The following is a 13,457-nucleotide window of genomic DNA, read 5'->3' as shown; positions in this document are numbered from 1 at the left end:
GTTTCAGACAGTAAAACTGTCTCTTTCATTTGCAAAGAACTGATCAATGAACAACTGCAACAGTTCAAGCTGTGCTGTTGCAGCTGGATTGTTCTCTACTGCACAGCAAGCAAAGTACAAGAAGCTGTTAACCTTGATGGCATGGTAGAGGTGTGCTGCTTTTAGAAACCTGCAGCTGTTCACTGACTCACTGGCCAAACGGTGCCAAGTGTGTTTATATATTTATGTCCCAACCATTTTTTATTGAACAATTGTATCTCTACACAGGTTCTGCTAAATCTGTGATGCAAGTGCATTGTTTTTATTCCCAATTAAAACTGCTTACACTCATACTGCCAGTGGGAAAAGAGCACAATAGAATGCTTGATATGCAACAAAGGGGACGTAACAAGCTGTTATTACTGAAACAGAGAAATAAGGTGGCAGGAAAGATAGACAAAGAGCTTTTAAAAATGTAACTTTCTGTCGTGCCACTAGCACACCAACCTGATGATATTAGTTCATCCTTATCACAGTGCTGGTCACAGGAGAGCGTCTTTGTGCACCTATATCCTGCTGTGATGACAGAGTGGTAATGCATGTTTTTGTGGCTTGTCACAATGAAATTAGGAAAAGTGTGTCTACAAATATTTGTCTAAAAACACCTACAGAGAAATATAATGATTTGGAGTAAGGAGGAATATAGGAATTTTGACTGTAATGCTTTACCATAAACACGTATCACATACTTACTTAAAGACAGTTTTAGAGCCCAGCAGACTCTAATGGACATTTTTATAAACATTTTGACTCTGAGTGCTTTGCTGTTTGGATTTGCTCTGCAGAGATGTATACAGACACTTAAAATGTGGTGATTCAATGTGATGGATACTTTGAATGTATACAAATGTCTTAATAAGATGGCGTCCTGTCTCTTACTTACTACACTCTTGTGTTTTTCAGATCCTGAGGTGAACTGATGCCCAATAGTGTTCATCTGTGCAGCTGTAGGAGCTCCATGTTTAGAGGAAACTCCTGACTGAGAAGTTAAAAATGTCTGCTGCAATCATCAGCCTGCTGACCCTCACCCTCATTTTCCTTTCTCCCTCTGTAAGTTGTTTTTCCTAGTTTTTGTTTTTGGTGTTGTTGTTGTTGCTTACACAGTAATTATAATTGTGTCTACATTCGTGGAAATCGCCTGTAACTATGAATAGTTGCATCCTCATCAGCTTAGAACTAGTTCTTCATATCAAGTCCATATACAGAGTCCACTGTGGGGCACCCCTATGCTTCTACAGTTTCCAGAACAGCAAACCAAACATTGTGTCTAGAGAGAGGTTTCTGCCTTTTGCATTGACATAGAAGCCACCTTAGGTTTTCTATACACATGGCCAGAGGTGAAAAAGTTGTCTTCTGTTCGTTGCAGTCTGCACTCTCGCTGCGATGTGCTACTAAATCCTACTTACTGGTCCTTTATAAAAGAAACCATATTCAGAACAATTTTATTTTAAGGCTAGAGGACAATTTATCTACCTATGGTTTATCTCTGTGTATATGTGAGTGACCGCTCCTGTGTACGTGCAGCTAAAACATCAACACGCAAACAGACTCAGCAGCAGGTGGAGCTTCATCTAAATAAATTCAGTAAACAGGGATTGATTTTCACACGAGTCATTCACTTTGTTAGAGTAACCATATGGAGTGTCATCATCAATAATTCATTGATCAGCGTGCGGCAGGAACGGTGGATAACGATGCGTTCTCATCATTTATTCATTGTTTGTTCAATATTATTCCTGTCTGTTAACTGTGTGAGAAAGAAAAAGGACCTCCTCTCCTCTGCTCCATGAAAACCTGTGAAGAAAGTTATTTTATTACTGCGGTTAAATGTGAGTCATCGCCCTCAAGCTGAAGTGTTGTCAGAGAAACTGAGAACATGAGCAGCAGATACACCTTCTGAATGACTGCAAGGGGGATGAAATAGGGGAAGGCAGAGTGGGAAGAAAATGCATGCTAGTCTTTGTCCAGAATAATCATTTTGTGATTTGTTTGTACTGGATTACACAGTATCTTGTACTGTGGTGCAGCAACTGGTTTATGTAGAGATGTGACACTGACAGTTATTTTTTTATGAAATGACTATGCTTGTGTATAAAGGCTTTCCAAGTTCTTGGTTACTTAGTATCTGGTTTCAAAAGAGTGATTTGTTAATGAGGTTTCTCAATTAAAACTCAGATAATATCTTGGATAGATTTTAGTCACCAGTAAATGTATTTCTAGAAACATCTGTAGCACTGCCTATGTAGGTAACTGTTTGTTTTTGTTTTTTTTATTAAAATACCAAAAACACAACAAGTGTTGACAGTTCTTGCTAAGTGTAGGGGTGCTTTTCTTCTGAATATTTCCATAACAGCTGCAACAACAAATGGCATGCAAGACTGACGTTATAGAATTTTGAATTATGAAAACTACGCAGTATTCTGTGTGGTCCAGCAGCTGAACCGCTCTTATATACTGTATGACACCCTATAAGCTGTGTGATCATTTAGCAGTCATTACACAGGTGTACATGCACATACATAAAGCCATGTGTATGTAGTGTGAACCTGATCATGCTGGGCATGCAATGTTTGACCTAATTAGATTCAGTACAGTGATTCAGGGCAGATAGATATGATATAATTAGTCCCATGAGGTTACACAGCAGAGAAATAAACACTTCAGCAAAAAAAACAAAAAAAAAAACTTCTTTACACTTTCAAGACTAGCGGTTTATTTGGCTTTCCTGCTGCTTCAAACACCCATCATTTTCAATGCTGTTGCCTGGGATCATATCAACTTAATCAGGATCAAAGAGTGATGTTTGTTGGCAGAGTTCAGTGTCAAAGAGTGAAGTCTAAAGTGATGCAAAGTGAAAATGTGGAGGTCAGAAAGGTGGATGTGTGTCTAAAACATGAAGCATTTTAACACTGACAGCCAAGGTCTGAATCACATCTCATACTGTACTATTTTAAACATCTTAACAGTATTACATCAACTTTGGTTAGTTAGGTGCCAAATCTCAAATACAGAAACTCAACTGTTATGAGCAGGTTATCACTCCAATTATTTAACTTATCAATGCGCAGAGGTTTTTTGACATTTTGCCCAAATGTCCTTTGACCGCGATTACTTCTGTTAAAACGTTTTTTTTTGTTTTTTTTTTTTCCGAATTAAAAGTCTTAACAGAAGTAATGGCAGATGCTGTGATGAATAAGATCATTGCAAAATGCAGTGAAATGGAAAGAGCACATCAACAAGGAGTTTATGAAGAACAAACAAAATATCAAAACAAAAATATCTACGTCATTCTGACTAGCTCAGACTTAATTCAAGATATCTAAAAAGGACATGTAGATATCGTGATTGAAGGAAACTAAAGAGATCTTCAACTGGAATTATGAGTTTTAAAAATGAAGTCACAACTGCTGCAGATTAAGAATGACGTTTGAGATACCTAAAATTTTCTTTGATCAAGAGGAATTCAATACTAATATCTGCAAAATGTATTCAGTCTACAGGCTTGCTGTTTACACATCAACTTTTGGATAGTTCTGTTTCTGGTTCAAAGCCTCTATTGCGTTGGATGAGATTGTCATCTCTTCTCAGTGATGTGTTCCTTGCTATATAACTGTTCTGAAACCATAAAAAATATTCCTCTGACATTTGACCATGTTTCTAGTGATGCATACATCCCACATTAATATGGGACATGTTTTTCTCCACCCAGATCAGAAAGATTGCTGTGTAATGTCATTTATCTCTGCTGGTTTGGGAACTTGCAGTAACTCTTATCTCACAGACTGACTCTCATTGTGCGCATATTATGAAAAAAACTTAGCTCTCAACCTAAAACTTTTAAGACATTGTCAGTACTGTGTTTTTATGAGAATAACAATACTTCTGTAACTACACATGGGGTGGCATGGTAACCAGCCTAACCTAACTATTCCCCAAAACCTGGCAGGTACATATTTCCTCTATGTTTACATCCAAAGCTCAAGCAGTCATGTACATTTTTATAAGTACCTCAGTACATGGTTTATTGTTTTGAGATGTCAACTGGTAAACTTTTCACCATTACAACTGAATGGGATGTGTGTGGAAATTACTAAGCAGTCTTTTCTGTGGTGGATTTAGTGGAGGCAGTTTAAAACTTTATCTTACATATTATCAAGCCTTTAAAGTTCTTACGAGTTATGGTTGTCAATACAAGACAACATTACCACTGATTTAAAGTCGCCTCACAGCTAGAGAGGTTTGTGTCCCAGTTAGGACACCTGGGATCTTTCTGTGTGGAGATTGCATGTTCTCCCAGTGCAGCATCAGATCTCACCAGGTACCACAGCTTCCTCCCACAGTTCAAAAACATGCTGAGGTTGATTGGGGATTCTAAATTTTCCATCAGTGTGAATGTGAGTATCCATATTTGTCTGTCTGTGTAGCCCTATGATAGACTGGTGACCTGCCCAGGGTGTCCCCTGGCTTCACCCTGAGTCGCCTGGGATAGGGTCCAGCCCCCTGTGATCCTAGTGAGGATTAAGTGGTGTATAGATGGATGGATGGATGGATGGATGGATTAATAGATGGATGGATCAACCATCTATGCCACAGGGTGGTATGACCCTTTACTCAAAAATGTACTCAAAATGCACTTTCTAGTTTAGTTTCTTGAGTAAATTTTCAGAAAACAGACAACACATCCAGGGTACCATGTGTCTTTCAATGAGTCTCTGTCATAGACATTAAACTGGTGCAGTTTTGCTGTTGAAACTATGATATATCCAATAATACTGATGCTCATTGTTGAATATAGAAAAATTGTGCAGAACAAAATTGAAGTTTGGGCTTTAGATACCTGGATCTGCCTGACACCTTGAATGAAAGGTTAATGATTTCCGCACAGTTTTTAACAGAGCTCAAATGTGTATTTCATCCCTAAAAGATTTCCTGTGTATCTCCTGTATGAGAGCCGAAAAATGCTGGAAAAACCAAACCCCCTCAGATTCTGGGGGGGTAGTTTTTGTTTTCAGATTTGGTCAACCCACTAGGGGTCTATTTAGTTCAGAGAGATAAAAGATCTTTTTTCTTGTAAACCACATTATGCAACCAGCTCATATGGACAAAATATTTTAGGAAAGAATAGTATCAACATTTACACACTGAAGACTGTCATCAATTCAATCATCTGTGTTTTTACTTCTCCCACTTCAACTTTATCAATACAGTTATGGTGTCCTTCCTAGAAATTGCAGCCCATAAATCTTCCAGCAGATTTGTGCGTGTTCCACACAATGCCTCCCAACTACTGTATCTCTATGACTGTTAAATCTTCAGTGCATGAATCCCAAGCAAGCACTGTTGACATCAGCGGATGAATGTTCCCCTGTTACACCTCATAAAGCTTAGACATGGTGTCACACTGACGCCAGCACAGAGACACCAGACCGTGTTCTTACCAGACACCCACCTCCATCGTCACCACACTCGTTCCTCAGTCCTTGCGTCAGCCTGGCACTAAGCAGCTGTTAGAAGGCCTGTAATGAAGGTGTCTCTGAAGGTAACCTCCATGTCTCGAGTTGTAGCTCTGGGATTCTGGCTGTCGTTGTGATCTCTCGCCTTTATTGTGTTGAAGCTGCTGGAGAGCACCAGTATAAATGGTTCTCTCTGTGTATCTGTCAGCGGTCCTTAACAGATGGGAGTAACGCCTGGCACGGTCCAGTGTGAAAAGTGCATGTCTGAAAGTCTTTCCTGGCTCATTTGCATTAGAATAATGCCCCTCCTCTGGGTCAGTTAGCATGGGGAGAGTGCCAGCAGCTCTGAAATCATTTGTTTAATTGGTTGAGTGTTTAAACAGATCCCAGAGCTAAGACCTCTCCCACACTGGGGTGTGAACCACACAGAGAAGCTAATGAAGCAGCCTCTTCCAATTTACCTTTGAGTCCTTCCTCTGTGCTCTTCATCTACTTCACTCTCCTTCTTCTTCTCTGTGGTATGTGTTTGTGCTGTTTTCCAGGTTTCCAGCCAACAGGTCCCCACAAACTGTGTGATTAAGAGGGAGCAGGAGAAATGCTTGGAAATGATGGCCTTGGAATATCCTAGTCCAGAATTTGGTATGTTTTTGTGAGTTTGTGTTGTTTTTTGACCCCTTACCCTCATGCTAACAACTGTCATGTTTGTGTTATAACACTTTTCTACATGAGCTAATTAAAAAAAAAAAACAAAGCAAGGATTATTACCAAGAACATCTCCAAGGTCGAATGAACTTGAGATAATCAACTGCCATTGACTCTGGCCTGTATTTCTGCAAAGAGATATCATTAGAAAGACTTCACCGTTTGCCTCTGTGTGTGTCTGCGCTTGATTTGTGGTATAAAAAAACTCAAGCAGGGCTGACACAGTAACACAGCAGAAAATGAATTCTGTTCTTCCATCCTGTGCTTCTATATTTGGAGAGAGGGAGGGGCAAAGGCTATAGTATTCAACGTCTTATGATGATGATCAAGAAAATGAAAGCTGATCAGTGAGTGACAGGCGTCTCTGTAGCTGAATAGATGATGGATGACGGAAAGATCAGATTAAGGGGGGATTTTTGCCAGGCCTCCTTCTTGACCTTGTTTCAGAGAACTTGTTTTCTGACTCTCACAGTGAGGTAGAAAGCCCCTGTAAAAGCAAAAATATACAGAACATTTTTTTCCTTTCTGTTCTGTTCTGTTGTTTAAAGACAAAATGCATGTTAAATTGTTTACAGAAAAAGGCTTTGCTGCACTAGCTGGTTAAAAGCAGTGCATGGATTATTACTTGCTGATTCTGCTCGTCTGTCTACTGTTCTTTGTTAGCAGCCAGTAGTCAAAACATAATGTTAAATTTACACTTGAACATACATATCAACCCCTTCAGATACCTAAAACTAGTATTTATCTCAGTTTTGGGGTAAAGGTTATGTTGTGTTTTGGTGCCATGGAGAAAACTGTTTTGGCATTTATTTAAGTTTTCTGAGGGTCTTATTGGCTGTAATTCTGACTGTTAACAGCTAAGACACTAAATCATTTTGATAGCAGCAAATCACAAAGTATGTAATCTCATAGCACCTCACACAGTAAGGTAAAGATCATACAAATTTTATAAAGAAAAAACTCAACATATTTAAAGATTCCTTCGGATTTCCTTTGAATAAGCGACAATGGGAAGCAACAAAAAAAACTCTACTTTGGATCAGCTAGAGGTTTTAATATTATAAATCTAAGCAGATCTGGAGGACCTCTTTAATAAGATCAGTTCTATATGTGTTCATGTTTGTCTACCTTCACATACGTATCACACTGCTGCTTATAAATGGGTAAATCCTTGCAGAGATAACCGTGAGACCCAAAACACACATTTTAAGCAGACACTTTTTCTTATCCTGCAGGAATGTGGTTGATTATTTAGCTGGTGGTGCTGATCTGCATATTGTAAATGCCTGATTTTTAAAAGCTTGATGTAATGTGAGTTAATGTTACCAGTGTCTGTTTGCATATTTTAATGTTTGCCACATTAGTCTGTAAGCTAAAAAGATGAAGCCAAATTAAACAGTTATTCCCCTTAAAATTAACCACACTCATTTTTGACTTATCTTTGATTTAGTAAAAATCCAGCGGACTTCCTGTTTTGGTCTTGAAAACATTTGACCTCTCATCCAAAAAGCTGGATTTTCTCCAAACGTAACATACCGGTGCAGTTTACAAATCAACACTCAGAGACAAAAACGGATTCAACCCAAGGACAAAACCCCACCACGCAAGCGGAGGAACGTTGTATATGCAGTCCAATGCAGCAAAGTGTGTACGTGAATAAAGAACTTGTACATACAGGAAACTATACAACAGCTTCACAAGTGTATGGCTCAACACAGGAGAGCAGCTCTTCAGGAGAACACTCAGCAGTCCACCTGCATTTGAAAGATAAGGGACATTCCTGTGAGGACAGCAATGTACACATTTTGTTTAGAGAGGAAAGATGGTTTAAGTGAGGAGTGAAGGAACCAATCTATAGTCATGGAAAAAAAATATTAGACCACCTGTGTTTTCTTCAATTTATGTATGTATGTCTAATTGGAACAGCCATCTCTAAACAGAGGGTCTGTGATATCACTTATCAAGCACTTATAACGCAGTGATAAGGTCTCTCCCCAGACAGTTTTGCAATCATTGCCATCTTGAGTCACTCCTGACATAGCAGATTCATATCTTTCATTGTGTAAACTGCAGCTCCACCACCCTTATTGCTGTTATTGTTTTTGAACCACCTGGTTTCACAGTAATTCACACTTTAAATCACATGAGTCCTGGTCGTTAATGGGCCGTTAGCCATGTGAGCTGGAGTGACTATGAAATTCTGACATTCCCCATTGGTCAGTTAGAAATGAAGAAGCTGCTTGGATGAGAGGTGAAACATCTTCATGAACCTACAAGAGACACCTAGTTGATTTCTACTAAAGCTTCTAGGATTACCATGACTAGGATGAATGAGAATGTATAGCGACATGGATGAAAACAGTTCAAGTGATAAAAGCACATGTAGTCATACAAAAAGTTATTTGATATGCTGAACATAAATGTATAGCTGATCCATTAGTTCAAAAATACATGTATCAGGTAATGGGTAGTTTTCAGTTACCTAGCTAAGATTAGATTGGCTATTGTCACTAAAGTGATAAAGTGAAAAAAGTTGGTCACAACCCAGATCAAGGCTGGACAAAGGAGGGGAGACCACACACAAGTTGTAATGAAAACTAATTTTGACAATGTTAGAAGGGAATTAACCAAAGTACAAAAAAAATCATGCATCAACCAAGGTGGAAGCCAGGGGAGAGATTGGCTGACAGCACTACCCTATGTAATCGAGCCAAACCAAGAAGTTGAATCCCATTATGGCCTAACTCCACCCAGTAGACTCGTGAAGACACTCTGTGTGGGTTTGTCTCTGCAGAAGTTAATCTTGTAGTGTTTTTATCAGTTATCTAACAGATTCAGGTACATCATCACCCCAAAAGCACATTAAAAGGCTTCTGGACTTTGTCTTGACATAAGACACTTGAAAAGACAAGTGTAAACTGCTTAACCAGTACTGCAGATCAGGACACTAAGCTACCAGCACTTTTCTTTGAAGCAAATAGCCTATTAATGCAGCAGTAACACACACAAAAAAACAGTTACAACTACCACTGATGATAATATCCTGAATACAGACACTTGTCTCAAGGGACCACTAGATGTGTACTGTAAACATAAATTCAAGATCGGCTTTTTATGTAAGTTGTAGAAAAGTCAACACAAAAGCACATGTGATTTCCACCTCAAGCCCCAGTTGAAAGTGTCATTGTTAACTCTGGGCTCAAGTTAGACTCGTTCTGTCATCTTCCTGTTTCTGTTGAATGCCTTTATTTTGTTGTCTTGTTTTCATGTTGTGCCAGTGTGTCATGTTCACGTACCGTCCCTGTGCCATCTTAATCGTTCATTGTCCCAAGCTAAGTGATTCTGAAATCTTGTTTCTTTGTTTTGATACTTTGTTCTCCAGCTTTGCTGTGATTTTTTGTTTAGTGACCCACAAAGAGGTTTTTTGGCTCTACGGAATTTTTGTTTTATGTTGCATACTTATTGTGAATAAATTCTTTGTTTGTTACCACGCCGGCGTCCTGCATTTGGATCCGATACCTGAGTCTTGTCAGAAAGGTTTCTTTGACGCACCCATCATCATTATATTGGTTGCGCTCAGAGCTGAAGCACCGTAGTGCACAGATTTTTAGGCTGGGGGTAGTTTAACTGCTTGTAAAATCGCCCTGTATTAATGACTGATTGCAAAATTGGTCAAACTAGTCAGTGGTCAGTAGATACAAGGCAGAAGGAACTGTAATGGTGAATCTCGGTGGCCTCTACTGGATGGCAGGAAAAAAAAAAAAAAAAACACATACACACACACATTAAAGGCTGCAGCAATATCGACAATGCATAGGTTGAGAGCAGCATGTCGCAGAAAGATTAATTCATTGCTCTGTTTGTTGATTGCAAAGAAAAGATACTCTTTTGATATGGCCTCTGATAAGTAGGCAACAATAAGAGATTTTGATGGATGTGCAATTTTGAAATAGTGATAAATGGGCTGCAGTGAATGAACATATGGCTTTTTTTGTCTCCTTCTGTGGTGTCCTCAGACTGCCCATGGTTTTGGGACAATCTGACGTGTTGGCAGCCAGCCAGGATGGGTGAGGTGGTCGAGGTCAACTGTCCTGAACTCTTCTCTCAGTTCATGAGTGAAGAAGACTATGGTCAGTTTTCATGAGTCCTCATATACATTTATCATTAACTATGAATCCTGTTCCTATAGCTTATTACTTATCTTTACTTCCAAAGGATTTTTTAGGGTAAAGACTTGTTTTCAGGGATGTTGTTGTTGTTATTATTATTATTGTTGATCATAATAACTGTATAGCACCTTTCACGACACAGTTGCAAAGTACTTTACAGTAAACTAAGAACTAAGGTAAGGCTCAAGAGAATGTAAAATGCATGTGGGTTATTTGAAAAGGTGTTTCTGTTGGACAAAGATGAAATATGATTTAGTCATCAAGGGAGAAAAAAAATGTCTCTAAAAAGTAATCATCTTATAGCTGTATTGAAGAGTTATAACAAGCTGATACTGTCAAACAATTAGGGATAGGGAATTTGGGACAACCTTAAAACTACTAAAGGGGAAATAAAAGGGGAAATGTGTATGTTAAAGGGTTATATATTTGTAGTATTTTGGGGCATTGTCACAGCCCAGCAATTGGTGAAAATGTAATATCTGTTCCTTTACTTTGTATCTTATGGTACAGAAGTTTTATACAATTTGTAAAGCAAGCGGCCCTAAAATAAAAACAGCAGCCACCACCTAGAGGGCTAAAGATTGATTGAAGCACAAATGTTCAGCAAAACAATCCAATCAAAGTCTATATGATAGACTTGGCTTGGTATTATAGATATAGCTACCACGCATGACCTTGACTTGTTCACCTCCAGATGTTGCAGAAATAATCACTCTGAGAAGGTCTGCGTTGCTTCCTGACTTCACTCTAGAAATAAGCCTGAGTTTGCTGTAATCAAATAAAGTGTTGTGTGTTTCCACAGAACTGGGGACGGTGAGTCGTAACTGCACTGAGTTTGGCTGGTCGGAGCCCTTCCCCCACTACATCGATGCCTGCCTGTACGAGGAAGGAAATAGCAGCCACCCGGTGAGTTTAACACCACCTGCACCTGCAGCTGTGACTAAGTCAGAGTTTTGGACATTTTTTTATGCGAAACACAATTTTCTAAAAAATAAAAATTGTTCTTATGTTCCTATTTCAGGATATGTATTATGTGTCAGTGAAGGCTCTGTACACTGTGGGCTACAGCACCTCTCTGGTCTCTCTCACCACAGCCATGGTCATCCTGTGCAGATTCAGGTGAGGTGTTAGGAATGATGGTGAAGAGCTGATCACTGATGACTTCCACATCTGTGTCTCTTTAATAACGCATGTTTTGGGGAATTCACTGCCACCAGAAGTTATAATGTAATTTAAAAGACAATCAGAAGTATTTGTTTGTTGTAGATTTTATTAAGTTTAAACTGAGAGACACAGCACAGTGACAACCAAGATTTTCACTTTTCTTGCAAACATATGTCAGTTTCAATTATTGGTTGTCAGTCTCCCGGATTACTAAAAATCAGTATTGGAATTGCCCCAGAAAATTGTTATTGGTCAATCCCTATTGAAAACTGAGCACATAAACAACAGAGAAACATGTGGAAATGCAAACAAATTGATAAATGGATGAACTCTAATTAAATAAAATATGAAATAGTCACAATTGTCTACGAATGATTGAAAGAACTCGCAACCTGCAGGACCTAGAGGATCTGCAGCTAATGTCTTGGTGCTTGACACCTTCAGAGATCTGCGGAGTCCAGGCCACGATGAGTCAGAGCTGTTAAACTCCTAGCAGTTGGTTTTATTGTTTTCTCTGATTAGTGTGAGCGTGGGGTATGAAGTCACAAGTAGCCACCTTGTGTTTTGAAGGAACACAAAGTTGACTGTTGTTTCCTTTGAAAACAGCTTGTATAATTTTCTGTACTAGATACTAACGTGAGGTTAGGCATCTTGTACCCAATTATGAAGAATGCCCAAGAAGTTTCTACTTGGATGGGGGGTCTGATGCAATTCCCTAGAGGGAAACCAGAGACTTTTTTTCCCCTTAAATATGCCACTGTCCACTAGAAGTTGATGCCCATATTAAAAAAAAAAAAGTTCACATTCTCCAAATAAATGGCACTTAATGTTCACAGTGGAAAAGTGACAAGAGTGATGTACAGCTAGTGGAGAATCATGCTGAATCTCTCTTTGTCTCCAAAGGTACTGTCCTCCAAAAATATTTTAACGTTAGAGTGAAACTAATGTTTTTGCTACTTGAGGCATTTCAAGTTAAAATCAAAAAAGGACAATGAGACAAAAGTAGCGCCGGGCTTTTATCTAATCACCCCTATATCCACCTGCCAGTGGTAGTCACCCTAGGTATTACTCAAATACAAAATAAAGGTAGGTCATATAAAGAATGGATAAAATATTGATATGGAGTTCTTTCCATTTTTGGAAATAAATCACTCAGCATGAATGTGAAAAGGGCTCATGGGTACAGAAGTAACCTGAGAAGATAGAACAAACCAACAAAACAAATTATTATCATTTTGGCTCTAACTGTGCAGCCCTGATGGGTTGTATTGTAATATTTTGGCAACAGAAAAGATGATGTTGAACAAATACAGATACTCTGTCAGCAGTGTCTTGAAATTGTTACCACTAGATGAGGAAACAACTCGTTGTTTGTCCGTTCCATAGTGCAAAGCCAAAATTGAATGCCATCCAGACCTAAAACCTAGTTTGGATTTCTTGGCCAGTCATATACCAAATGAGGAAGGTTCCAAACAGATTTTTTTTTTTTTTAGATTTTTATTTATTTATTTATTTTTTTCAAAGTTTCTGTGCAGATGTACTCCCCCACAAAATTATTGGAATCATTCTAGAATAATGAATGCTTTTAAAATAGAATTAATTTTTGGAAGAACATTCCTACATTTTTTATGTTTAAATATATATCATGAAAAGACAAAATATGACTATTTTTTTTCCAAACTCATGCAGCCCCAATAGAACTTTTATCACTTCTACTACAACCAGTACTCAGTACAAAGACAGCTGCTGCAACTATTATTGCATCATAGAGTTACGAGTTTCTCTAATACTGTTGCTGCTTGTACGGCTGCTGCCACTGCTACTCATAGTACTACTTTGGCCAGGACTAATTATTATCACTACTGTTGCTGTTTGTACTTCATCTACTGCTGCAGCTGCTATATCACTATCACAGTACTGTCATGGCAGA

The 13,457-nt window shown here is 38.7% G+C and overlaps 1 protein-coding gene across 1 annotated transcript in view; it reads left to right on the top strand.

Moving 5' to 3' along the window:
• Positions 1–1,021: 1,021 nt before the first annotated feature.
• The window catches only part of adcyap1r1b (adenylate cyclase activating polypeptide 1b (pituitary) receptor type I), a 17,696-nt gene continuing 5,260 nt past the window's right edge, over positions 1,022–13,457 (top strand). The window contains exons 1-5 of the mRNA XM_008281799.1: positions 1,022–1,089; positions 6,035–6,131; positions 10,211–10,324; positions 11,166–11,269; positions 11,385–11,482. Of these exons, the coding sequence (XP_008280021.1) occupies positions 1,033–1,089; positions 6,035–6,131; positions 10,211–10,324; positions 11,166–11,269; positions 11,385–11,482 (470 nt within the window). The 5' untranslated portion in view covers positions 1,022–1,032. The remainder of the gene's footprint in view (positions 1,090–6,034; positions 6,132–10,210; positions 10,325–11,165; positions 11,270–11,384; positions 11,483–13,457) is intronic.

Source organism: Stegastes partitus, unplaced genomic scaffold (assembly GCF_000690725.1).
Source record: "Stegastes partitus isolate 25-593 unplaced genomic scaffold, Stegastes_partitus-1.0.2 Scaffold245, whole genome shotgun sequence".
Taxonomy (NCBI): Eukaryota; Metazoa; Chordata; class Actinopteri; family Pomacentridae; genus Stegastes; species Stegastes partitus.
Note: the sequence above shows the minus strand (reverse complement) of the source record. Positions and strands in the feature narration are given on the sequence as shown.